Source organism: Pleurodeles waltl, chromosome 4_1 (genome assembly GCF_031143425.1).
Source record: "Pleurodeles waltl isolate 20211129_DDA chromosome 4_1, aPleWal1.hap1.20221129, whole genome shotgun sequence".
Lineage (NCBI taxonomy): Eukaryota > Metazoa > Chordata > Amphibia > Caudata > Salamandridae > Pleurodeles > Pleurodeles waltl.
Window position 1 is genome coordinate 305,734,098 of NC_090442.1, and position 27,806 is coordinate 305,761,903.

Below are 27,806 nucleotides of genomic sequence, written 5' to 3' on the forward strand. Positions count from 1 at the left end.
GTGTGGCGGACTTGTGTGGGTGTCTGTATTGTGGCGGATTCTGAGCTGTGAGTTGCAATACCTGTAGCGGAATTTCGCCGCCGCAACGGTATGTTGGCAGTCTTCAGCACGGCGGAAAGTGGGATTTACTGCCAGGGTTGTAATGAGGGCCTCTGTCTTTTATATTTTGCAAAAGTGGTAGTAACGAAACGTTTGCTGTGCTAAGATAACATTCTTCACGGGTTTTCATCACCATTTGTTTGTGTTTTCTAAGAACTGGGTAATGTTTCCCAATTTTGCAGTTCTGGAAAAATGTGGGGTAAACGGGTGCACATCCCATCGCTGAACTCAGAAAACTATACATGTTTGAAAAGTAGACAAAACTGTCAGTTCAGAAAAGGTCATTTGTGTAGATCCCCAAGGCATTCCAAAATAAATAAAATATATCCTTGATATACAAATAGTGAAAGTATGTGAAAAAAGAAGATTTTGCAAAAAGATTTTCATCTTTACCTTTGCACACTGAAGCCCAATCAACAAAACAAATATCCTGTTATTTGCAGCAATTGTCATCCGCTTTTAGAGTTAGCTATTTAGCTATTATTTTTAGTTTAAAAAAAAAAACACAAACTCCAGTCTACAACCGATCCATGGCTTTTGTTTGTTAAATAAAGCTTTATGTGCATTTTGCCTTCTAGATCATTCCAGCTCATTGTCGGAGTGCACACATTCAAAGGTAAACATAACGATTACGTCAATGGTGTATATGTATTTTACGCTGTGATAGTAAGTCTAGTCGAATTACTATCAGTTGCTGCTATTTCTGGTAATGTGAAAGTGAGTAATTGTCCTATCCTATCACAAGCATGCACGACAGACTGGACTGAGGAGGGAACAATTCTGTTGTACTGTGGGGGAACAACATGGCTGTGAACTAGGAATGGGGGAGGAATAGAGGGGTGGAAGCATAGACAGTGCCAAAGGGAAGCCTGGAGGCATGATTGAGGCAGGGTAACTTCTTGTGGTGAGGAGAACTGTTAGTGTGGTAAAAATGTTGAGGTGCCAATCTGGAGGGTAAGGGGCCATTGTTTGGGAGCGATACCTGTGGATGAGTGATGTAGGAGATTTGGGGTGAATGCTGTCACTATGGTTGCTAGGGGGAGCACTCTCAACTAGTGCAGTTGTTGCACGCACTACAAGTAGGTCCCATGGTACTGCAAAAGGAAACTTCTGGTGCCCTCTGGCCTCATCCCTGCGCAGCATGGAATTTTCCACACCCGCCTACTTAAGGAGGGCCCAAGTCCAGGTGGTCAATGAGGGTGGGCCTCTTGACTTATATTGGGAAGTGACTGCTTTGCTAGGATAGGAATGGCTAATCTTATGGCAGTGAGGTCTTTATTGGACCGCTAATAAATTCATAGCCCTATTAAAGACCAGTCTTGTTGGATTGGTTTGACTGTTATAGTAGGCAGGATGTATGATTTGTAGGCTCAGAAGGGTCTGAGGAGGGGGTAGGACCGAAGCCTGTGTGTCAGACGTTTCAGCAGATCAAGACGGGGAAGAAGCAGTCACTCTGGAAAGGTATTTATTAACAGCTGCAGATAAAAGAAATGCTCTATTCAGTGTTTAGTATTGATTTGCTTACATTTTACATTATAAAATATGGTAGGAGGAGCTCAAATGCTTGTGCTAATTTCTTATCATGGAAGGTTTTACCCACATCAACCACCCATCTGTTCCTCAACTGGGTTAGTGTAGGGAAAGTTATTGGTGAAATGGTCTTGTAAAATGAAGAGATGTGTCGGCGGCCATAACCCATGGTTTAGAGAGAATGGACAAATGGGTGTGCCTCAAATGCTAGACTCAAAGTGGGCCAAAGTCCATGCAAGAACAATGCTATGAAAATAAAATTGGCACTTATGGAGGCCACATTTGTTCATAAATCTCTCAAAGGAAAGCCAATGTTGTGCAGGTCACCAATGATTACTGTATTTGACTCACTCCTACTGTGAAGCTGCCTGGAATGCATAGGCCTGCTAGGGGATGGGAGGCCCAGGAATGGCAAATGGGACTATTTGCTTGGTGAGATTAACAGAAGTTGAGTAACATTGTAAAGCCACACAAAGGAGCCAGGGTGAGGCTGGCTATGACGGGTATTAATGAGCAAGAGGATGTTCAGGCCTTCCACATGTAATGGAATGTCCTAGTGCTGTCTCTTAAGGTAAAGGGATTGAAAACCATCTACTCAACCACCGGAGCTGAACAACAAGATAATATAATCAAAGTGTTGATCCCCCCAATCCACCTGCCTCAGTTAACAAGGGTCACCCCCCTCCTGTGTGTGTGACAGATGAGCTCACCTAATGATTTATCTAGGTACTCAAAAAATGTTGAGGGTAGGGCTATAGGCAGGTTCGCGAAGTATTAAAGGAGGTGAAGGAGGAACACCATCTTGGAAACTGTGATGGACCCACTCGGAGGAAGGGGGAGAGATTTCAAAAACAATATTTGGGAAGAGGTGAATGTCATTGCTCTGGTAAAGTTACCTTTTAAGAGGTCCTTGTCAGCATGGTACACCCTAACACCCAGGTAGCAGAATGGTGTCCCCTCCCAAAATAACCGTCCCCACTCCATGGTCAAGGCAGGAGTCTGGGATGCAGGATTTTGCCCAATTTACTGCAGCAAAGTCCAAGTGGAGCTATAGAGCCCTGAAAGTCATGGACATAATGGAGGCGATTGTCTCCGTATAAGGAGACTTCCTGGGTCCTGTTTGGAAGTGGGATTTCCCCAGGTTGCCTCTTCAGCATGGAGTTGGTGTGCTAACATTTCCATTGTGAGAGGAAAGTTGAGGGGGCAGCCTGGGTAAGTGTTGCATCTTATTTAAAGGGGTGGGGGAGTCAGGTTTCCCCATTCCGACGCTCCCAAAGGGAGTGAATAACGTGTTATAAATGAACCAAATATTATGAGGGCCAAATTGAAAACATCATAAACCTCAAACAAATGCTCTCAGCAGATGGTACTTATAGCTTTCTGAGGCCTCTGCTGCTGAAGAGACAGTACTCTTTTCCCAGGGACTTTAGTATGTCTTTCTGTCATTTTCAAATTTGTTCAAAAACAGAAGGTGCCACTTTTTCAATTGGAACATTTTATCTTGTAAAATTTGATGACTTAATGCCTCTGTTTCAACTTACTGGCCTTTTCTTTATGATTCTGTGTCAGTGAATTACCCAATTACTCCTCGCCACTGTTTTTGTCTTCCATTCCTTCCTTTGTTTATGTCTATGCATTTTCATGCACCAGCAACATTCTTTCCCCTTGTTGGGATGGCTCACTGTTGGAAATCGGTTACTGGTTGAGGGAGTGAAGCCTTACTCGAGCAGGAACCACAATCTGTGTCAGGGTGAAACATACGTGAACACCAAAATAACAGATGCTTTGCCCTCTGGTTGCTTGAAAAAAAGCAGGCAGGCTTACTTAAAAGTAATCTGCAAAGTATTTATGCAGCACTTCAAACAGTAATAAAGTGAAACACAAAACAAGAAAAATGACACACCAATTTAGAAGAATAGTGTAAAATGTAATAAATTATTTTATACCAAAATGACAAAAATCCAAAGAGGAGAACTGGAGCTATGCAATTTTAAAGATTTAAGTGAAAATAGTGTCTAGAAGCACAAGTCACCAACTGTGGTTATCTGGTTGCTCCAGACCAGGACAAAGTCACAAATCCAGGCTGACAGCAATGGAGCACGGGTCTGATACAGAGACCCAATTAGGCCAGCTGAACAAGAATAGCTAAAATCATGGTTACGGAGTGTCCCCGTGTTGAGGACACATCATGTGGCGGGGGCAATGCGAGGTCCAGGTGTGAAGAGGCATCATGCAGCAGTAATTCCAGGAAACTGGGAGGCTGAGATGTGACGTCCTGTGTCATCACTGAGGATGCCACCAATGAGGGGTTTGTGATGTGAAGTCCTGCATAAAAGATGCATTGCGCACCAGTTGGTTCCCAGGAAATTGCAGAGTTTGTGGTATGGACTCCTGCTTCGTCATCAAGGGTGCCATCAAAGAGGGGCTTGTAAGGTGAAGGGCTTTGTTAAGGATGTGTTGTACAGCGGTGGTTACAAAGAGGCTGAGGGCTGCGATGCAAAGTCCTGCATCTGAGCTGCAAGGCACAGCAGTTCCAATGTTCAGTTTTGTGAGGCGACTGCATCACACTGCGTGGGTTCTGCTGGGACTACATCTGGACTACCAAAGCACCTTCAGGCCCAATTCCAAGGAGCCAGGACTGGGAAGTCACCACTTGGGAATGTAAGACTCACAGCATACAGAGCTGGACTGGGATGCTACCCTGAGCATTTGCCAGTGGCTGAGATTAATTCAAGCATTCCATCCAGCACCTTGTTGTTTTTGCATTTGATGCATTAAGATTGCCAGGTATGCCCAGACATGCGTCCCAAGCTCACTCTGCCACTGAAACTAAGCTTTACCTGTCTGAAGAGCCCTAATTAGGGTGAAACCAATCCTGTGTTGCTTGTGTTCCCTTGAAGGGAGGACCTGGCCAGGCAGTTCAGGCTGGACTGTTCCCAGGAAAGGCAGGGTCAAGACTGATCTGCATATGGATGGGTCCAAACCGAGGTGGCATGGTGGGCAAAAAAGGATAAAATGGGATGCAGCCCAAAGCAATTGCCAGTAGCCGAGATAAAATTAACCATTTCATCCATCACCTTGTTGTTTTCACAGCAGACAGAGACTAGGGGGTGGCTTCAAGGTGGTTGGAGTCTTCTGTTCTTGAGGCACTGGTCAGGAGGCCAGCCAACTAGCCCTTGGAGTCACTTTGGTGGTCCTGGGTTCAGGATGCAGGTCCAGATCCATCACTCAGGCAGCAGGGCAGCAGGCGGCAGGGAAAACGGGCAGTAGAGTAGCAGTCACAACAGTCTTTCTGAGTCTTCCTCTGGTTCACATGTGTGCTAAAAAGTTTGGTCTGAGGGTCCAATATTTATACCTGGTGCCCCCCCCCCACTGAGGTGCTTTGAAGTTCCTGCCTTTCTGCCTTGGCCCCAAATTGTCTGTGGTCACAATAGACTAGTGTCAAGCCCTTTTTGAGTGTGCTCAGGCAGAGCCTATGTGATGTGCAAGTGTGGTAGGTGAAAGCTCCTCCCCATCATCAAGTCAGATTTGGTCCATCCGGCCAACACCCATGACCCTTTATTTTCACTCTCTGGGTGCAATATACAAGGGCCAGCCACACCTAGCCATGTGACCCACAGACAGACTGCAGGCACCAAATGGTTAGGAAAAGAAAATTCCAACTTTCTAAAAGTGGCATTTTCAGAAATGAGACTTAAAATCTGACTTTACCAATAAAGAGTACTTTTAAGTACAATTATTTAGACACCAAACTTGATCTTCCTACCTGTTGCTAATTGAAATTTTTCAGTTAACCCAATGTTATCCTATGGGAGAGGTAGGCCTTGCAGTAGTGAAAAATTAATGTAATTGTTTTCCACTACCAGGATATGTAAAAATTAATAGTACATGTCCCACTTTTTAAATTCACTGTACCTCACCCTGTGGGCTGTTCAGGGCCTACCCTAAGGCTGACATATGTATTAATGAGGAAGTTTTAGTCCCTGAAAAAGGTTTCTTTTGCTAGGTTGAAATGGCAGGTTACATTTAACGCACAGGTTGCAGTGGCAGATCTGAGACACATTTAAAGGGCTACTTAATTGGGTGCCACAATGAGTGCTGCTGGCCCGCTAAATTGCAAGACCTGGGTACATGTAGTACTACATTCCTAGGGACTTACAGTATATTCAATGTGCCAAATGCTACCATGTTTAAAGGAAAGAGAACAAGCACTTTAGCACTGGTTAGCAGCTGCAAAGTGTGCTGAGTGCTAAAGCCAGCAACAATGAAGTCAACAAAAAAAGTAGACTGGAAGGCAAAAAGTTGGGGGAAAGCCACGCCAAGGATGTCAGGTCGAACAGGTAGCATACACCTACATCACAAATTCCTATGCCTAGTTACATTCAAAAGGATGCAACTCACTGGATGGGTACTGTGCTTGTCCACACACATACAAAGCATGGGTTTTGTGAAGAAATAAAAACATTTTCCCTTGTTAAAGACGGCTTTAATGAGGCATTAGTTTGATGCAAAGCCCCGTCCGGCTATTTTAGCAGATCAGGCTTTGTATCAAAACCTTTAAGTGTTTGCATTGATCTGGCCAGATAATGCCCTAGTAACACTCTGTTGTTTCAAAGCAACACAAAGCAATGTAAAGTAATAAAGAGGGACACAAAGCAGTGCAAAGCAATTTTTGTGTTAGAAGGTAAATACCACTCCATTACGATGGGTGACTTTGGATTACGTAGGAATGATGCAAACCGGGGCGTGGTTACGGCGTCATCCGAGATGGCGGCGTAGCGTCGAGGCTCCGAGGAAGAAGGATGCCTCACATTCCACAGATGCCACTAGACATATCTTTCCTGGAGGAGACGAACGCGCGTCTCCTCCGGATGTATTGGTGAGTCGCAGGAGCGACTTTTTAATCATTTATGTTTGCTTTGTAGCTGGCCCTGGGGATTTTCCTGACGAATGGAGATGCATCCGCCATTTTAAGTGCTGACGAACGTGTTTTCTCCTCAGAACTGCTCCAGTTTGATCTACTGTTTGCTTTCAGTTGTGGCAAATGCACTTGGTTATTTGTTTTTCTATAGTTGCCTGTGAAGTAAGAAAAGGATTATTTTCTCTATTTTCTCCTTCATTTTGGAGACATCTTCTCTTCAATGCTTGTTAAACAAAGCAGATTTTTTATTAACTATTTTTACCGAACTTGGTCACAGAACATTTTTTTTTTTTTTGGGCAAGCGTTGATTCCCACTACATCCCAAGTGCATTTTGTTCTTGTTTTACCTATCCTTCCACTCCAAATTGAAGCTTATGGGAAAAATAAGGAGTCTTAAGCCTCTTATCATTCCTCTAGTTACTCCTCAGTCCGATTCGGAATCTAACACCGACCTAAAAAGGATCCTCCTTCCCCGGGGAAGTCCTCATCAACCTCTATGAATATGATTTTAGAAGAAATCCGTGCATTGAAACCTTTCATGGCAGAAACCACAAAAACCTTGCAGAACTTGGATGATAAATGGTCTTCCTTGGAATCGTGAGTTTTGCTGGTGGAACAGAAAACAGAAAATCTTCAACAAGTAGTTTCGCCTATTTCAAACCTAGAATCTGAAATTTCACTACTTAAAAAGCATACTGAGGATCTTGAAAACAGAAATCGAAGAAACAATCTACGCCTGTATGGTTTTCCTGAAAACACAGAGGGCTCAAATCCGATTACCTATTTTGAAACCTTTCTCCCAAAACTACTGTATTTGTCATCAACCAATTCCTTTAATATCAAGAGGGCTCACAGACTGGGTCCGAAAATTTCTAATAAACCTCGAGGAGTCATTATTTTCTTTTTGCAATACACAGATTTACTTCAAGTCCTGTCTGTGGTAAAGGCTAAAAAACAAATAATTTGGAACTGTCATAGACTGAACTTCTCCCAAGATATTGCCAAAGCTACAGCCGATCGCCGCAAGAAATTTTTGGACATGCGTCCTTAATTGAGAGCCATAAATGCCAGATTCGGACTTCTTCATCCATGTTTATTCAAGGTGACATATAAATCAAAAACAACTACTTTCGAAGATCCGGACACACTTTTAACGATTCTTACAACAACAAAGAGCTGAGGAGATGGATACTTCAAAAGTTGCTTAACACGATTTATTCTTAAGATTATCAATTGTTTCTATTGTTTTTTCCCATTGCTATAAATTTCATTCAATATTCTCTTTTATCTTTTATTATAGGTATATGTCCTCACGTCTTGTTTCCTGTTTATCACCTTTCATGTTGACATCTTCTTACAAAGTTGAGGTCGCCCTTTCGTTTCTGTGGTCCTTGATGGTGGTCGTCGTCATCTTCTGGTGTTGCCACCCTCCCCTTATGTTCTGTATTTTGTAGGTATGTCTTTCAGTCGTCAATTGTTTGACTTGTACTGTCTCTTTGATCCTTGCAATTTTTTATCTTTTTACTTTATGTTTCTAGCCTATCTCATACATTTTCTTATTTTCTTTCCCTCAGCCCTTTCCTCTTTTTTCCCCTTTATACATCAACTTCTTTATTCTTTACATTCTCTTTTTTTTCTTGCAAAATTTTATGATACTGTAAACATACAATATGTACTTACTAATGTTTTTCTGTTACATTCCGGATTGCTACTTGGAATATCAAAGGTCTAAGTAATACTATCTAGCGCCAAAGGGTGTTATCTTATTTAGCCAAACTAAAAACAGATGTTGCACTTCTTCAGGAGTTGCACCTTTCTGAAATAGAAGTTATTAAATTGAAAAAATGTTGGTTTGGTAATGTATTTATTTCTCATGCCCTGGGGAAGAAGAACCGAGTAGTGATTCTTTGCCATAAAAAGTAGCATCTCACGTTAGTTCACCAGGAAACTGATTCTGAGGGTCGCTGGATTATTGTGAAACTCCTGATAAATAATATACCTCTGACTATTTTTAATGTGTATGGCCCGGTTTCGGTAGACAATATATTTTGGTCCAATATATCAGATAAATTACATTTGTGTGATGAGGAATATGTTATATTTAGTGGAGATTGTAATAAAATTCTGGATCCTGTACTGGATCGACGCTCAACAGTTAAGTTTGTCCATTCCAGCATGCATTCTCAATTTAAATCTTGCATACACCGTAACTCATTAGTCGACATTTGGAGATTATGTCATCCAAACCTCTCTGAATATACTTTTTCACACCCACATCACTCACAATCTCGGATAGATTATCTCTTCTTCAGTAAATCTCTTCCCCTCTCCATTCAGACATAGGCTCCATTTTGATTTCAGATCATGCCCCAGTTTATACAGATATTGACCTTATTCCTTTTTCACCTCATGCAGGCAGATGGCGTTTTAACAACACACTTCTTCCAGACTCTAAATTAACTTCTGAATTTGCAACCTTTACTAATGATTTCTTTACTTTAAATACTACATTTGACACTTCTTTTGTTCCATTTGGGACTCTTTTAAAGCAGCAGCCAGAGGCTTTATAATCAAATTTGTTTCCTCCAAAAAAATAGATAGAATCCCACACTGAGCAATTGCTTAAAAAAATCCAAAAACTTGAATATGATTACTATCATTCTAATAGTGAAACATCATTAGGTTCTCTTATTGAAGCCAAAATTACATTTAATAGATTGACTACGAACGCGGCTTCCTCTTACCTCTTAAAAAGTAGTGCAAGATATTATGGGGGCCAAAACAAAATGGGAAAGTTACTTGCTAATTATCTAAAGATCAGGAGAGAGAGGACTAAAATAGAATCCCTAAGAAATTCAACTGGAAATGTTATTTATAAAGATATCATGCAGGAATTTTTTAATTTTTACATCAATTTATATTCTTCTGATACTCACCCAGATGTATCAACATACTTTCAATCTATTACCCCTCCCTCCTCACAACATATTAATTTAGATTCACTTGGTTCAGATATTACACTCTCAGAATTATCTCATGCAATTTCTGTTCTTCGCAGAAGGAAAGCCCCTGGTCCTAACGGGTTTACTATTGAATTTTATAATCACTTTGCGAAATCTCTTTTACCTAACCTTCTGCAATTATTTAATTCTTTCGTCAACACCAGCTCGTCCCATGGTACCTTTCAGGAGGCTATGATTTGTTTAATCCCAAAAGATAGTAAGGATCCCACATTTTGTAAAAATTATCGTCCCATTTCTCTAGTTAATACAGATTATAAAATGTTTGCAAAAATCTTGGCTCTACGAATTGATCCAATCTTACCTGATCTTATAGGCCCGAACAGTCGGGCTTTGTTAAAGGCCGTTTAGCCTCCGATAATACCCGAGTTCTTTTTGATATTCTAGCCAAGGCTTCTTCGTTGAATCACCCTATTGCAGCTATTGCCTTAGATGCTAAGAAAGCATTTGATAGGATGGAGTGGAACTTCATGTTTCAAGCGTTAAAGTGGATTGGGCTTTCACCCAAACAAATTGATTTGATATCCTTATTATATTCTGGCCCTAAAGCTACCATTTTTGTTAATGGTTTGCTCTCTGATTATTTTCCCTTATTTAGGGGGGTGCGTCAAGGCTGCCCTTTATCTCCTCTATTGTTTTTCATAGCACTTGAACATTTTCTCACTAAAATTCGACAAGATTCTCATGTTTCAGGTTTTTAAATAGGTTCTCAACAAATTAAGATGTTGGTCTATGCTGACAATATTCTTTTTTTACTGTTCTCATCCCACTACCTCTCTACATTCCTTTTTCCATCAGGTTAATACTTTCTCTCATCTTTCTGGTTATGAACTGAATTCTGATAAATATGAGATATTACCTTTAAAGGTTTTGTGTCATAAGCAACATTTTATTTCCACTGGATTTACTTGGCAGCCCTTTAAAATAAAATATTTAGGATTATGGTTTTCACAAACTATTAGTGAGACTATAAAATTAAATTTTTAAAGCATTTTTAAAACATTAAGTGATAATATTTCTCGTTGGCATTCGCTTTTTCTTTCCTGGTAGGGCAGACTTTACTCCATTAAAATGATGCTTTTCCCCATGGTACTATGTACAATTGCGATGCTTCCTGTCCATATTCCTCTCTATTATTTTTTAAAAATAGACTCCTTACTTTCCAAATTCCTATGGAAAGGCAAAACCCCTGTATTGCATTGTCTCTTTCAAAAAAAGATAACTCAAATGGAGGTCTTAGATTTCCTGACTTTAAAAAATATCATCACGCTTTTTCTTTAAAACAAACTGCTAGGTGACTCTCCTCTGACTTACCCTTACACCCCCCAGTATGGCTATAACTCAAGAAATTTCTTATTTCTCCTCTTGATTTTAAAGAATCTCTTGCTTTTACAACCAATTTAGCTCAATTCCGTTCACCAGTTATTTCTCATGGTCGCAAACTCCTGTCATCTCTACTACCTTCAACCCATCCCTCAAATGCCAAGTTTTTACAACTAACTATTTGGCATAATAAACTAATACTAATTAAAAATCAATCAATATATTGGAAATCTTGGCACTCCAGAGGGCTACACTGGTTATCACAACTTTTCACTCATAATCAGGCTAGATCTTTTACGGATCTTCAGGAGACATACTCCCTACCCTCAACATGTAAACCGCAGTATAAACTTTTACACACCTCCATTGCTCAGTACATTTCCACTTTATCATCTGTACCTTCTTGGTCGACTAATCTTTTTTCCTTATTGTGCTCCAGTGCTTCGGCATCTGCTATTTACAAGTCTCTGCATTAGGACCTCGTTAGAATTAAGTCTAAGACTGAATTGGCATGGGAAAAGGATTTAGCGGAATGTTGGCCAACCACGTTATTGGACAAATTATGGCTTAAAATCCATAAATCTACACGAGCGGCTAACACTACACAAACACTTTATTTTGTCTACCACAGACTGTTATTTACTTCCACACTACTTAATTCCTTCTTTACAGATAGCAGCTCATCCTGTTGGCCTTGTTCACATCCAAATGCAGACCTAAAACATATGTTATTTGAATGTCCTCCTATTTCCCTTTTCTGGAGATTAGTCTGGCGACAAATTAACAAGATTTTAAAAATCAATGTCCCCTTTTCCCTCACAAATATTGTTCTTGGTAGTCTGGCCTCACACAGCATTGATGTAACTTTGAAGTATAAACTGATAGATCTACTGTTAGCAGTTGCATTGCATTTGATAACTTCAAATTGGAAACAAGCCAATTGTGTAACTTTTCGAGCCTGGTGGAATACTGTTTGTTTTCATCACAGATTGGACACTAGCCATGTTTCCCCTGTCTCATTGGCTATAAAGAGAGATTTATTGTGGCTTCCACTAACTAAATATCTTTCTCTAATCTCCTCACCCTTTAGCAAAATTATCACGGTTTCAGCTGAAGTAAGAAAACTACCTTAAGCAATTGTGTTTCAATCCCTTATACTGATATCTTCATATGTTAAAATTGCACATTTATAGTTGAATATCCTTAGCTTGTTCTAATGTTTACTGTTTTTTATGTATATTTTGTTATATCCTTTCTATATGATGAGATATTTTCCCCCTTTTCTTTACCCTTCCCCCTTTAATCTTTTTCTAATTCCGTTATTCTTCAACATAGATGCAATTCATTTTTCTTTGAATATATTTAATTATATTCATTATTTGTCTTATTATATTCATTGTTTAATATCCCTTGCCGTATCAATTTTTGCATTTAATCCTATGTATTAAAATGTTTTCTTTTGCTGTTTTAAAATAAACACAAACTTAAATAAAAAGGAATGATACAAACCCTTAATAAATACGTGACTAATTTTGGGAGCACATTTTTAAAGATAGGATGACAGCACCCATGGTCCCCTGGGTGACCCTGTGCACTAGGCGCCCCTTGTGGGGTGATAAGAAGAATTTTCAAGAGATGGCTAATCACCCAGAATGGGCACTTTGTTCCGGGAGCAAAAAGGCGGGTGGGAGGCGACATGGAACAGCCATTTGGGCAGCGGACTAAATAACTTGGCCAACGAGCTAGCTGAAATCCTGAACATGCGTTCATGACCCAGGAATTTATAGGATAAGACACTTCAATTGCCTTCCTACCTCAAGCCAATACAAAGTTCGGATTTAGGCCTATTTTACCAAAAGTATAAAAACAGTTTAAACAACACCGATCTTATACTTCAGCCACCCAAAATGAAAAAGGAATGTTTCTTTCTGGAGGTAAATTGAATTAAAAAGCCTTAACAGACCATAAACAAGTTACTCTGAGTCCCATCTGTCACAATGCTAACTGTGCAGATGCCCGGCTGAGCCAGACACAGTGTTCCTCAGTCAGCGTGCCTGCATGGCCACACAAGTTCACATATATTTTGCCCAAAGCCTCTTACCTCTGCAGTTGAGGCCCTTATTTTAAGAGGAGAGTGCTGGACTTCACATTTTACGTCACTTTTTGACTGAAGCTTACAGCAAGACTCCACTAGGACAACTCAAAGCAGAGGTCCAAACACCAGAGGTAGATAAACAAAAAATAAAACTGGTTTCTCATGGTTCCCTACAAATATTACATCATATCATTTCTTATCATATTTCAACAGTTTCCGCAGTCAGAGAGTTGGGAGATGTCCTGTTTAGGTGAGATTTTGTGGTACAACCGGTGTTTTGGGAATATTGAGAGTTTTTTTATTAGATCTACTAAAGTGAAATATAAAGATTTGAATGTAGGGTGCAGAGAAGAGTGCCTTGAGGCCACTGGAATTATGCTGCAGTGGAGCAATAAATTATGCAGCAGGGTTTACTAAATTATGTTGCAAAAAAAGGCGAACTATGGGCCAGATGTAGCAACTTCCGCATTTGTGATTCGGAAATTGCGAGTCTGTGTGACTCGCAATTTCCGAATCGCAAATGCGAATGCAGAACGGTGTCTCAGATACCATCTGCGACTTGCTATGGGGTCGCAAAGACCCACCTCATAAATATTAATGAGGTGGGTCGCATTTTGCGACCCCATAGCGAGTCCCTGCACTCACAGCGATGGTGGCCTGCTGAAGTCAGCAGACCTCCATGTGTGTGACTGATTTTAAATAAAGCAGTTTTTTTTTTATTTTGCAGCCCGTTTTCCTTAAAGGAAAACGAGCTGCAAAAAAAAAAAAAAACGAAACCATTTGGTTTCGTTTTTTCAGAGCAGGCAGTGGTCCATTGGACCACTGCCTGCTCTGAAAAAACCTTGTGGGCAACATTCACAAAGGGGAAGGGATCCCATGCGGACCCCTTCCCTTTTGCGAATGAGTTACCACCAGTGTGACACTGGTGGTAACTGCGAATTGATTTGCGACCGCATTCGCAGTCACAAAGCAATTCTGCATTGCGATGCAAGTCGCAAATAGGAAGGGAATACCCCTTCCTATTTGCGAGTCGCATTCACAATTTGCAAATCGGTACCGACTCGCAAATTGTGAATGTGCATCGCAGAAGGCTGTTTGCATGGCGCACCATGAAAACATCTTACTACATCTGGCCCTAAGTGGCATAATGTGACACGTTGTGTGATAGAATTATATCATTATTTTGTGATTTTAAACAGGTTGAGACTATCAGCTCAAAGGTTTTTTAACCTCATTTACTACCAGTATGGCAGGGAAATTTAGCAACAAACAAGTTTAAGATAATTTCTCAACCTTTGGGAAGGGCGTTCTACTGAGCAACCTGTGTTACAGCGTTTTAGCAACTTTTGATCCGTTTGTGCTAGAAACATTTTTTGTTCTACCGATTATGCAGCAGATGGTGCATTATGGGGAAACCGCAAAGTACCCATACATTTGCAAAAAGCGCAGCAGTCGCAAAATCAAATAATTTCAATTTCGAGAAGGAAGTAACCCATTTCAGGACAGAGCCTATAATTTCCATCTAATTATGTACTGCGCTTCAGTGCTCACGCATCTGTCAAAGTTATCAATGGCAACTGTGCAGTGATATGAAAGTAGAGGGCGAGTCTCAACATTAGCTAAGATGCAGAGTACATCATCACCAGTCTTCAATACAGCAACCTTAGTGTGAAACGTCATTGATATAATCAAATGAGGTCGATTTTATACAAGCATTTGCTAATTTGTGATGAAAGGTGGAACTATTTTGCCTCATCCTGTGATAGATTTCAGGGCATTATTGGTTTTGTGATGGACCTCAGTCATAAGAAGAGAAATGATGAGCGCCAGCATTCGTTGCGAAAGAGAGGGGGATTTTTGACTTTCGTGTTATTGAATCAGTGATGTAATTTTTTCGACGTGAAGAATTTTGTTAATTTTCTATCAGTCTGTTTAAGGGGTGGAAAATCAAGCGGGCGCAGTTTTTACGTTGTTTTATTTTGCCTCTGAAGGCGATCACCGTACCTTGACTAATTATTTTCTGTAATGTTTTTTCCTGGCGAAAGTTATATCACATCAAGTTATATCTAGTATCCTGAGAGAAATTTAGGGATCAACATTTTTACTTCATATACATTATTTTCCTTCTGTAAGGAAATGCCTCCTTGGCATGGTTGCCCCCTGACTTTTTGCCTTTGCTGATGCTATGTTTACAATTGAAAGTGTGCTGAGGCCTGCTAACCAGGCCCCAGCACCAGTGTTCTTTCCCTAACCTGTACTTTTGTATCCACAATTGGCAGACCCTGGCATCCAGATAAGTCCCTTGTAACTGGTACTTCTAGTACCAAGGGCCCTGATGCCAAGGAAGGTCTCTAAGGGCTGCAGCATGTCTTATGCCACCCTGGAGACCTCTCACTCAGCACAGACACACTGCTTGCCAGCTTGTGTGTGCTAGTGAGGACAAAACGAGTAAGTCGACATGGCACTCCCCTCAGGGTGCCATGCCAGCCTCTCACTGCCTATGCAGTATAGGTAAGACACCCCTCTATCAGGCCTTACAGCCCTAAGGCAGGGTGCACTATACCATAGGTGAGGGTACCAGTGCATGAGCATGGTACCCCTACAGTGTCTAAACAAAACCTTAGACATTGTAAGTGCAGGGTAGCCATAAGAGTATATGGTCTGGGAGTCTGTCAAACACGAACTCCACAGCACCATAATGGCTACACTGAAAACTGGGAAGTTTGGTATCAAACTTCTCAGCACAATAAATGCACACTGATGCCAGTGTACATTTTATTGTAAAATACACCACAGAGGGCACCTTAGAGGTGCCCCCTGAAACTTAACCGACTATCTGTGTAGGCTGACTAGTTTTAGCAGCCTGCCACAAACCGAGACATGTTGCTGGCCCCATGGGGAGAGTGCCTTTGTCACTCTGAGGCCAGTAACAAAGCCTGCACTGGGTGGAGATGCTAACACCTCTCCCAGGCAGGAATTGTCACACCTGGCGGTGAGCCTCAAAGGCTCACCTCCTTTGTGCCAACCCAGCAGGACACTCCAGCTAGTGGAGTTGCCCGCCCCCTCCGGCCAGGCCCCACTTTTGGCGGCAAGGCCGGAGAAAATAATGAGAATAACAAGGAGGTGTCCTGAGCTGAGGTGACTCTAACTTTTAGAAATCCTCCATCTTGCAGATGGAGGATTCCCCCAATAGGGTTAGGATTGTGACCCCCTCCCCTTGGGAGGAGGCACAAAGAGGGTGTACCCACCCTCAGGGCTAGTAGCCATTGGCTACTAACCCCCCAGACCTAAACACGCCCTTAAATTTAGTATTTAAGGGCTACCCTGAACCCTAGAAAATTAGATTCCTGCAACTACAAGAAGAAGGACTGCCTAGCTGAAAACCCCTGCAGCGGAAGACCAGAAGACGACAACTGCCTTGGCTCCAGAAACTCACCGGCCTGTCTCCTGCCTTCCAAAGATCCTGCTCCAGCGACGCCTTCCAAAGGGACCAGCGACCTCGACATCCTCTGAGGACTGCCCCTGCTTCGAAAAGACAAGAAACTCCCGAGGACAGCGGACCTGCTCCAAGAAAAGCTGCAACTTTGTTTCCAGCAGCTTTAAAGAACCCTGCAAGCTCCCCGCAAGAAGCGTGAGACTTGCAACACTGCACCCGGCGACCCCGACTCGGCTGGTGGAGATCCGACACCTCAGGAGGGACCCCAGGACTACTCTGATACTGTGAGTACCAAAACCTGTCCCCCCTGAGCCCCCACAGCGCCGCCTGCAGAGGGAATCCCGAGGCTTCCCCTGACCGCGACTCTTTGAACCTAAAGTCCCGACGCCTGGGAGAGACCCTGCACCCGCAGCCCCCAGGACCTGAAGGACCGGACTTTCACTGGAGAAGTGACCCCCAGGAGTCCCTCTCCCTTGCCCAAGTGGAGGTTTCCCCGAGGAACCCCCCCCTTGCCTGCCTGCAGCGCTGAAGAGATCCCGAGATCTCTCATAGACTAACACTGCGAACCCGACGCTTGTTTCTACACTGCACCCGGCCGCCCCCGCGCCGCTGAGGGTGAAATTTCTGTGTGGGCTTGTGTCCCCCCCGGTGCCCTACAAAACCCCCCTGGTCTGCCCTCCGAAGACGTGGGTACTTACCTGCAAGCAGACCGGAACCGGGGCACCCCCTTCTCTCCATTCTAGCCTATGTGTTTTGGGCACCACTTTGAACTCTGCACCTGACCGGCCCTGAGCTGCTGGTGTGGTGACTTTGGGGTTGCTCTGAACCCCCAACGGTGGGCTACCTTGGACCAAGAACTGAACCCTGTAAGTGTCTTACTTACCTGGTAAAACTAACAAAAACTTACCTCCCCCAGGAACTGTGAAAATTGCACTAAGTGTCCACTTTTGAAATAGCTATTTGTCAATAACTTGAAAAGTATACATGCAATTGAAATGATTCAAAGTTCCTAATGTACTTACCTGCAATACCTTTCAAACAAGATATTACATGTTAAATTTGAACCTGTGGTTCTTAAAATAAACTAAGAAAAGATATTTTTCTATAACAAAACCTATTGGCTGGATTTGTCTCTGAGTGTGTGTACCTCATTTATTGTCTATGTGTATGTACAACAAATGCTTAACACTACTCCTTGGATAAGCCTACTGCTCGACCACACTACCACAAAATAGAGCATTAGTATTATCTATTTTTACCACTATTTTACCTCTAAGGGGAACCCTTGGACTCTGTGCATGCTATTCCTTACTTTGAAATAGCACATACAGAGCCAACTTCCTACACCTTCGCAATTGTCTTTTTTCTCCTCTACTGTCAATGGTCCTTTTGGAGCCCAACCATCATGAGCATGACATAATTCTATTACCATCATCTTGATTTCGTTGTTTTATCTTTTCTTGCCATAGTGCAATAATTGTTATAAAGCCTTAAAAATTCTGCCATGCATTACCATGAGATGTTACTCATGATAGAATCCGGTGCTTACTGCAAACCTCTTTAATTAATTGACAGAGGAACACGCTGGTAGGTGTCTGCTGGCTCCGAAAACGCGGACAAGAAGGCACCGAAAAAACACGCCAGCACAGCAGATCTGGTCGAACGTTTGACAAAGCATGTGGCACAAAAATGAAGCAGGCATCCATAGGATTAGTCAAAACAATTGGTAAAATTTGACAGCTTGAGTGCTTCAGTCTGCATGCAACACAAAAGTAAAGCTCTACCACCCAAAGCTTTGAATTTCAGTTCGTGTAACACAAAAATAAAGCACCAAGCTACTGAACACTTGTAGCTGGCCCACATTACGAATGGCCAAGGACAGGGAGATGGAGAGAGAGACAGACAAGGAGAGATCGAGACATACAAGGAGAGACAGAGACAGGGAGAGAACGAGACAGGGAGAGACCGAAACAGCAAAAGAAAGGGATAGGAAAAGAGAAAGTCAAGGAAAAACAGGGAGAGGTAGAAAGAGTGAGGTCAAACACAGGGATATAAAGACAAGGAGAGGCCAGAAAGACAGAAAAGGGGCAGAGAGACTTCTAAAGGGCAGGGACAAATCTAAAAAGGCAGCGAGAGAAAGCGCAGGAGAGAGAGTCTTTCAGTGAGAGGGAAAGAAAGAGATGCAGAGGGACCTTAAAAGATGGAGAGACAGAAAAAGACAGATATATACAGTGAAAGAAAGAGCGATATTGAAAGAAAAAGAATGGCAGATAGAAGGACACAAAAGAAACAGGGAAAGAAACAGCAGTAGGCAGAAAGCTGCAGAAAAAGTAAAGGAGAGACAACGAAGGAGTGGGAGTGACGGGGAGAGAGAGAGGCAATGAGAGAGAGAAAACAGAAAACGCACATAGAGAGAGAGAAAATAAGGAAAAAATAAAGCTCGGTAGTGATGGAGACTGACAGACAGAAAGTGTTAGAGTGAGGGACAAAGAAAGAGAAACAGTGAGAGACAGAAACAGACAGAAACAGACAGGAAGAGACGGAGAAATATGATGAGAGAGAAGGGCAAGGAGAAACGAAAAGCGAGTGGCATCTATCTATCTATCTATCTATCTATCTATCTATCTATCTAACTAGCCCCTGTCGCCCCCATATTCCTTTTTCTACCTATCTGACGATCTATCAATCTCTGTCTACATGGATCCCCCTTATATATCATTGCCTATCATTGTTGCCCCGCCTGTTTATCACTCTATGGGGGGAGAGACAATCTTCTTCCATATCTGCTGGCAAAGGGGTGTGTTCTGGGCACTCGGGGACAGCAGTCTCAAAAGGCTGCAAGATCGTCCAAAGACTTGCTATAATTACGTCACTCAACAAGAACTAAGGGCCTGATTTAGAGTTTGGTGGATGGCGTTACTCCGTGACATATTTGACGGATATCCCGTTCACCGTATTAAGATCACATTATATCCTATGGGAATCGTAAAAAGGTGGACAGGATATCCGTCACGTTTGTGAGCGAGTAATCCCTCCACCAAACTCTAAATCAGGCCCTATATTCTAATCTAATCAGGATGCAATACTGCTAAGACTGCTACCTATTTTCTGCTTCTATTTACAAAGTATATGAGCCTGAAATTAAAGACTGAGGTACACTACCCACACCCACTGATATAAAACAAGCATTTGCAATGCACTAGGGTCTCGCATTTGTCGGAGTTACAGCTATTCCCAATTGTAAACTCCCAATCAGATTTTTCTTGCGTTAAAGGGAAAAAACAGCGCAATCGCGCTGCTACAGTTCACATGTAATAATACCTATCGGCAAAAGTGAAATTATGAATGTAACCGGCAAAAGTGCAATTAACTGTGTAACAAGGTCGATAGTATGCAAAGTGCTCGACTTCTGCCCAGAGAAATCGCGCTGCAAAAATAGAGAAATAGTAGTCCACAAACCTGACGGGAAACAGTGAGCCTCGCATGTTTTCTGTACTTGGTCGCTGCGCTCGAGGAGGGCTAAGCACCGGAAAAGGCATGACGTATGCGTGCCTTCCACTAATCAAAGCAAGCAGATGCTAACAGGCAAGACATTGACGTGATGTGGACTGGGCTCTGAGCTCTTTTCTAATACCTAAAGCGTCTCGATAGCGATACGCATGCGCAAGCGCATGCAACGCAGGCTCGACCCTAAAAAAAACGTTGTAGGACAACAGTTTTTTTCTTTATCTCCAAAAGCACACATTTTATTCCCTTCAACTTGACCTATGCGGAGACTATTAACATCCAAGTAATACTAAAAACCTCAGCTTTTTTTGCGCAACCTAACCTACTGACTACGTCACGTTCTTGCTTATCTGTAAGACATCATTTTTCATGTGTTAGACACATATGCTGAACTGCAGGTATTAAGTTTGTGTGTCACATGGAAGCAACGTTTAATTCTCACTGTTTGCACAGTCGTCTGGCTCATAAAAAGTGGAGAGCCTGTTCTAATACCCGAATGCCAGTTTCACTTCACTTAGGGAGAAAGTTCTTCAGTACCCAAGTTACCATTCCCTGAACCCAGGGCGTGGGTGGAAGTGCGCTAATAAGTTCCAAGAACCAGCGCGAGCCATTATTCTCGCGTAACATTAGTTGTATGAATCCCTCTGCTTCATGATAGAAATAATTCCATTTGAAGATGTACTAATATATACTATGCGGCTTGAAAGCCCCGAAAGCAGTGTGGTCTAATTGCCTTTTATGAGAGGCATGTTTTTCACCTGCAATTTTAATCAGGAGTTGTGTTCGATAATACAGCAGCTACGTCACCAGTACTCGACGGGCTTAAATGAAGGACAAAACCACCTTCTTTGCAGAATGTTTTGACAGTAGAGTGCAGCTGCAGGTACCTTCGGCAGGATGCATTTTAGAAAGGGAATTTAAAGCTGTACTCCATGTTTTTCATGAATGGTAAAGCAGTGGTGTAACCCAGGAGAACTGTATTGAGGGTCCTGAGGCTTCGTAGCTCACAGACTTTCAAAGGCTTTAAGCTGAATGAGGAGCCCCATGAAAGTTGGGGCTGGGGGACTGTGTATGGCATGGGATGCAAGGGCCTGTGTTACACGCCTGCAATAAAGTATGTGGTCAACAATGAACACCGGCGCCAGTCTGCACTCCGTCTTCCTTGTCCATTACTCTGCAAATCCCTCTGCTAGCTCAGTACTGCCATGGAGGAATGGGAGATGCAACAAGCATGTATTATAGCGTCTGCCACACCCCGTCATGACCCCATAGAGACAAGTTGCACGTGGGCAAGACAGATGAAGCACACGCATACCTTCTTATGCTTGCATTATTCAGTTGTTGTCCGTGGTAACATGCATGTTTTCCTGATCAGTACTAAAACAACCTGGGAAAAACCTTTCATAAATGTGGGCTGGGATTTACAGATGAGAGCTCACAGGTGTATTAATTACTCTCGCACCTGATGGATCTTTTCAAGTTGACTGAGCTGCAAAGGAAGTTAACAATAACAACAAAAAATAAAAATTTCTTGGAGCCCATTTGGTCACACATTAAGGACCAGGAATCAGTAAATGAAGTTAAGTAATGATATTACAGATTAATAATCAGTCCAATTTATATGCATGTCAGGAGAATATTAAAAAAGATACAAGATTACAGTTGGCAAGCTGAAATATCACAATAGGTTCAGTCTCAATAGAATAAGATACAAAATAATCACAGCCAGAGCAACACAGAAACTGAGAATAGGTGTTCAGTAAAGAAACTCAGATTTTCTCTCCTAATCATGAATAACTTCTAAAGTCATCTGATCAAGGTTGTAAATTAAGGTATGAGGATGGTTTGTCTCAACGAAGTTTAGGAATGCTGGAAGGTGTCACATAGTGAAGGCTCCAGTAGAAGTCATCCAGAATTGGAATAAGTGTTTAGCAAGAAGCAACACTTGCAAGAATAAAGGGAGCAGAGAGGTCTGTACCCCTCAAAGGCAAAGGGAATCTGCTCAAACTTCTGACGGAGTGAACATTAATTAGAACAGAAACTTCAGCAACAATCCTATTTCTTCCCATCCCACCAAGAATTCATTATTTCACTTGGCATGGTGTGCATTTGTAACATCACTTGAGTTTCCCATCATACAGAATTTGGACAGTTACTACAACTTGAGCATCCCCCATCCTGATACACAATGAATAGGAGGCTTCATACGCTCATTAGTTCTTCACATTTCATGTCAAAATTTCTCTTCTGAGGATTTACTATCAGAAAACTAATACATACAACAATTCTGCTTTCTCTGGCTAATGAAATCATGAGAACACACCTACAAGAGAAAGAACACACTGATCAAGCGAAGTACATTTCAAAATTAAGGCTTTTAGCCAGGCTAACTTTAAATAAACATTTAGGGCCAGATTTAAGAAAAATGGCGCTTCACGCAATGCAGCGCTATTTTTCTTGCGCGCCTTAACACCCTCTTAATGCCACTATGTGTGTGCTGTATCTAAGATATGGCATACCATGGTGGTAGTTAGGGAACTAGTGTCAACATTTTTGATGCTAGTGTGAAGCTTTGCAGGATTAGCGTCAAACATTTTGATGCTAATCCTGCAAAGCCCATGGAGGCCCATTATGAATAATGGTGTGCCTCCTTTTAACGCCTGCTGTGAGCAAGCTTTAAAAGTGTCCAAAGAAATCTCTTCGATTTCTTTGCACCATTTTATCATCCCCAATGCCCCCTTTGCATACATTATGCATGGCACAGGCATATTAGCACAAAGGGATACCAAGTTGTGCAATAAAAGCATTGTGCCACTTTGTAAATCCAGCAATGCATTTTTAGCCATCTAATGCCACATTAGCGTAAAAAAAGTACGCTAATGTGGCGTTCGATGGCACCAGGGGCTCTTAAATCTGCCCCTTAATATGCATTTTGAATACAGAATGCAGAATATGAATAAAGGAATGCATGCATGCTACTTCTGCAAATACAACAACTTAAATATCAACATGAATAATGAACACACATAAGCATTTTAAATGAACATTTGTGCACCTGTTTATAAACTTTCAATTTCTCAGTGGTTACATTTCATTAATGTTCACACACATTAAGATTATTAAAGCAGTCAGTAAATGTAATGTTCAAAATAAATGCACAATGATAACGTGTAAACGATGGAGTCTAAATTACAATACTCCACAAACATTACACATAATAAAGTGCAGCAAATGAAGCAGCTGCACTGTGTAGCGAGAAAGGAAGAGAGCAGAACTGCACCTTGTTTTAAAAGAATTTGCCCAGTTCTACTCTCTCCCTATGGTGGCACACTTTGTGCTGTCTAGCAGGAGTGTAAAAACCATTGGTGCAGATACTGCAAAGCACTGGGGTCCAGAGGGGAAGGGGAGCGCAGCCTGCTCTGCATTAGCTTCTTTTACCTATCAGTAAGATCATCTTGATATTTCTTTCTGAGTTTCCTCTTGCTGTGGTGGGATTGTTAAAGAGAGCTAGGCAGAGCCCAGGGACATCACTTCCATTAGGGTACCAGGGGCAATGATACTAGGGCCCATAGGTCTGAGTGGCCCATTGAACCCTGATTATTGCTTTATTTCAGAGTTTAAACAGCAGCCAGGAAGTCCATTTCCTTACTTGCACTAGGGCTTATGACACATTGGCTACATTACTGCTGCCTAGCATCAACGCAGGTGACCTTGTGCCACAGTGCAAGGATGTTTGCATTATGGTCAGGGTAGTTTTGTGCAGCTTTCTGCACAAAATATGTCTTTGGAGGCTTTTACTCTTTGCATATGTGCTACAGAATCAATCAATCACAAGGCTTTCGTAGAGCGTGAGCCTGTCACCCTGGGGGGGTCTTCAGGCTCTGGTGGGGTGCCTTGGGGCTCACCCAGATGGCAATAGCAGTCAAAGAACCAAGTCTAGAGCTGATTTCTGAAGTCCTTCGGAGAAGGGGAGGTGTGCAGATGGAGGGGAAGGTCATTCAAGGATATAGTGGTGAGGTGGGAGAAGGAGCGTCCTCCAAAGCGTTTGCGATGGATGTGGCCGACGCAGGCTTGGGTGAGGATGGCTGAGCAGAGTTCTGTGGTCGGTCGGTAGAATATGCGGTGGTTGTGATTAAGGCAGGTCAAGATTTGTGGAGGGCCTTATAGGCATGCATGAAGATCTTGAAAAAATATCTTTGCTGGATGGGGAGCATGTGTAGGGCCCTGAAGTGGGGAGTGATTCTGGTTCTTCTTGGGAGATCGTGGACGAGTCTTGGTGCTGCGATCTGGATGGTCTGGAGGCAGTTCATGAGCTGCTTCATTGTTCCGGCTTAGAGTGCATTGCTGTAGTTGAGTCGGCTGGAGATGAGAGCCTGGGTGACTGTTTTCCTGGTAGAGATAGAGATCCATCAGAAAATCTTGCAAATCATGCAGAGGATGTGGAAGAGACAACATTGATCTGTTACTTCATGGTCAGTTGGGTGTCAAGGATAACCCCGAGGTTGCATGCGTGGCAGGTGGCGGTGAGTGGGGGTTCAAGGGCATCTGCCCACCACATGTCGTCCCAGGGGAGGGCTTGTTCCCGAAGATGAGGATCTCTGTTTTGTCTGATTTTAGTTTGAGTCAGTTGGTCCTCTTCCAGGTGGCGATGTTGGTCATGGTGTTTTGAAAGTTGGTTTATGAGGTGGCGATGTCATCTATGAGGGATAGAACAAGCCAGGTGTCATCTGAGTAGGAGATGATATTGAGTCTGCAGGTGCGTTCGATGTCTGCCAGTTGAGTCATGCAGGTGTTGAAGAGGTTGGGGCTGAGGGTGGAGCCCTGAAGGATGCCACAGATGATGTCTTTGGGTGCGGAGACGAAGGGTGGGAAGAGGATCCTCTGTGTCTGGCCAGAGAGGATGGAGGAGATCCAGTTGAGTATGTTGTCTTGGATGCTGATGCTGTGGAGTCTGGTGATGAGAGTGTGGCAGGAGAATGTGTCAAAAGCTGCCGATATGTCGAGAAGGATGAGTGCCAGTGTTCCCCCTAGGTTGTGGAGGTGCCTGATGTCATCAGTTGCTGCCATCAGGACGGTCTTGGTCCTGTGATTAAGCCAGAAGTTGGAATGGGATGGGTTGAGCACATTTTTTGTATTCAATGTAGTCCATGAGCTGGCGGTTGATGGACTTTTACAATACTTTGGCGGGGAATAGGAGAAGCGAGAAGGGGCAACATTTATTGAGCTTTTTGAGGTCTGCTGAGGGTTTCTTTAGGAGGGGCTTCACCCCATTGTGCTTCCAGGTGTCGGGGACGGTGGTTGTGAGATGGAGGTGTTGAGGATTTCTGTGAGGGAGGTTCCGATTACTTCTCTTCCTAGGCTGTAGAAGTGGTGCGGGCTGGAGTCCCCGGGGGATCCATATTTGATGGAGGTCATGATGGAGATGGTGTCTTTGGTAGATAGCTACTTCCATTTGGTGATCCGGTAGGGGGAGGATGAGAGTGCACTGGTAATTGAGGTCGGTGGGCTGGGGGGCGAAGTTGCTGTAGATGTCGGGAATCTTGTGTTGAAAGTAGTCCGACAGCTGTCGCAGAGGGCTTGGGAGCGGTGGATCATACTCTCTGTGGCAGATGGGCAGGAGACTTCTCTGACGATGCTGAACAGTTCTTTGGCGTGGTTGGCACTTGCCTCGATGAGGGTGGCGAATGCTTCTTTCCTGGTCTCCCTGAGTCGGTGGTGGTATCTGCTGAGGGCAGACATGAAGGAGTCAAGATTGGCTGTGGTCTTATTGGATTGCCAGTGTCTCTATAATATCCTGCAGTAACATTTGAGGTTCATAAGTTTTTGAGTGAACCAAGTGGCTTGCTTGGTGGGTTTGCTTTTGCTGGTGCTCTTCAGGGGGGTGATAGTAACAAAGGCTGAGGAGATCCAGTTGGAGAAATTGTGAACATGGAGTTCCTCTGATGGTGGTTTTCTCATCAGGTTTGATCTGGAAGTTGAGGTGTTCCATGACCGGTGTAGTCACCGTCATCCGAGGTGGTGCAGTGGAGAGAGTCCTTGTGGATGATTGCAATGCCTCCACAGTCTGTTGGTGCGGTCGCTGTGGATCATCTTGTATCCGCAGGTGTTGAGGTGGTGATGTCTGGTGCAGATGCAGGGGTGAGCCAGGTTGTAGTGATGAACATTATGTCAGGAGGGAGAGTGGAAATGGTAACACAGATTTCTATGGTGTACTTGCAGAGGGATCGGATGTTGAGTAGTGCACAGTGGAGTTGTGGTTTCTGTCGGGGAGTTTGCTGGGTGGAGATTGCAGTGGTTCCTGCATCACAGGAGAAGTGGCAGTTGTGGCCTGAAAAGGGGTCTTCTGTGGAATGGGGTGCGGCGGTGCTGCAGTTAGGGTTGTGTGTCTTAGACATGAGGTTCTGGATCTCATCGGGGGAGTACTGGCGGCAGGCAACAAGTCCAGGGTTCCTGGTTCTGGGCGTGGTCCAGGCACGGACAGGCGCAGACAGACTAGTCTTTGGCAAACACACATGCAAAAAGGAAATAACAAAGATAAATAAAGAAATTTCTCCTCATTGTGCCAGCCTCAGGCAGGCAGACCGTTTTGGCGCAAACCCATGTCTTTTTGCAAATATGGATTTGTGCCAAAATCCATGAGTAGACGCATGGGAACACCCACGCCCATCCCAAGGAATGCCTTCATATGGCAAAGTGAGACTAGAGAGTGCAACGCGCTGCGATACATTTTTTTTTTTAACAAAACAACGCAAGTAGACGTTTCACTTCTTTGTAAGTACCAAAATGGATTTTGTATATCGGCTCTGCATAATAAAAGTGAGGCAAACCTGACGCAAAATCATTGCAAATATGGGACTTTTGTGCATACTCCAGAGGCCTATCTCCATTTAAGCATGTATTCTGGTATGTATACTGGTAAAGGTATTGTCCCTTATTTGTTCAAAGGCATGTCCCCAAGAAAATGATCACATTTCATCTTTTAAATCCTGCTAGCGACTTAATTCAGCAAAATATAAAGAGTCCCTGCAAGACATAAGGCACATTTGAAGAGGGATAACCATTACTGTAATGTGACTTGAGGTGCTCATTAAAGCTAATGTAGAGTCTGTAAAAAAATGATTCATTCTATAACAAGACAAACATTGGCTACTTTTATTTTGCTCCATTTATTAGGGGACAAAATGTCAAATAATTGGTCATTTTGTTATTCTTCACCATCAAATTGACACTGCTCAGTCGAAATAGCAAGCTTCACAGTTCAATTAGCCAATGGCAAGACTTGCTGCAGTGTCTCTGCTATTTTGCTTACTTCAGGAGCCTGACAATGGACCGTAAAACTGTACTACATTACCTTAAGAGATCCAGTTGTTTAAGAAGGGTAGTCTTCTCTCTCTGTAAACGTTCAGTCACTCTGTATATTTCTCTGTAAAAGATAACATAACATGGCAGGTCAGACCCCCCTCTATATTGGTAAAAAGGTCATTCAATTAACAGAGTTTTGTTAAATGCATAAACTTCACATCCAATGATATTTGTAACAAACAATATTTTTCCACATTAAGTTGCCAACTTGAAAGAAAAGTCCATATGGACAAGTTTTTATATGGGGGTGGCGAGGTGGATGTCTCCAGCGGTGCCCAACGCATATGTCAAGGGGGGGGATGACGCGGGGAAACAACATTTCTTTAAAAAAAAAGAAAACACTTACTGTTTCCCTCGCACCGCCATCTCCCGCCACCTTCAGCCACCTCTCTCCTCTTGTGGTGTCCCAGCACGCGCTGGGACACCAGCACAGGCTTCCAGCAATCCTGGCACTGTTTGCATTCTAAACATAGCATGAACGCAGCATCAGGATTGGTCCAAGCGACTTAGACT

At 42.9% G+C, this 27,806-nt stretch overlaps 1 protein-coding gene across 4 annotated transcripts in view; it reads right to left on the minus strand.

The window, feature by feature from the left end:
- CRACR2A (calcium release activated channel regulator 2A) overlaps positions 1-27,806 on the minus strand; it is a 953,477-nt gene that overhangs the window by 223,667 nt on the left and 702,004 nt on the right. For all 4 annotated transcript variants that reach the window (XM_069228394.1, XM_069228393.1, XM_069228396.1 and 1 more), the window contains one exon: positions 27,283-27,354. In XM_069228394.1, the coding sequence (XP_069084495.1) occupies positions 27,283-27,354 (72 nt within the window). The remainder of the gene's footprint in view (positions 1-27,282; positions 27,355-27,806) is intronic.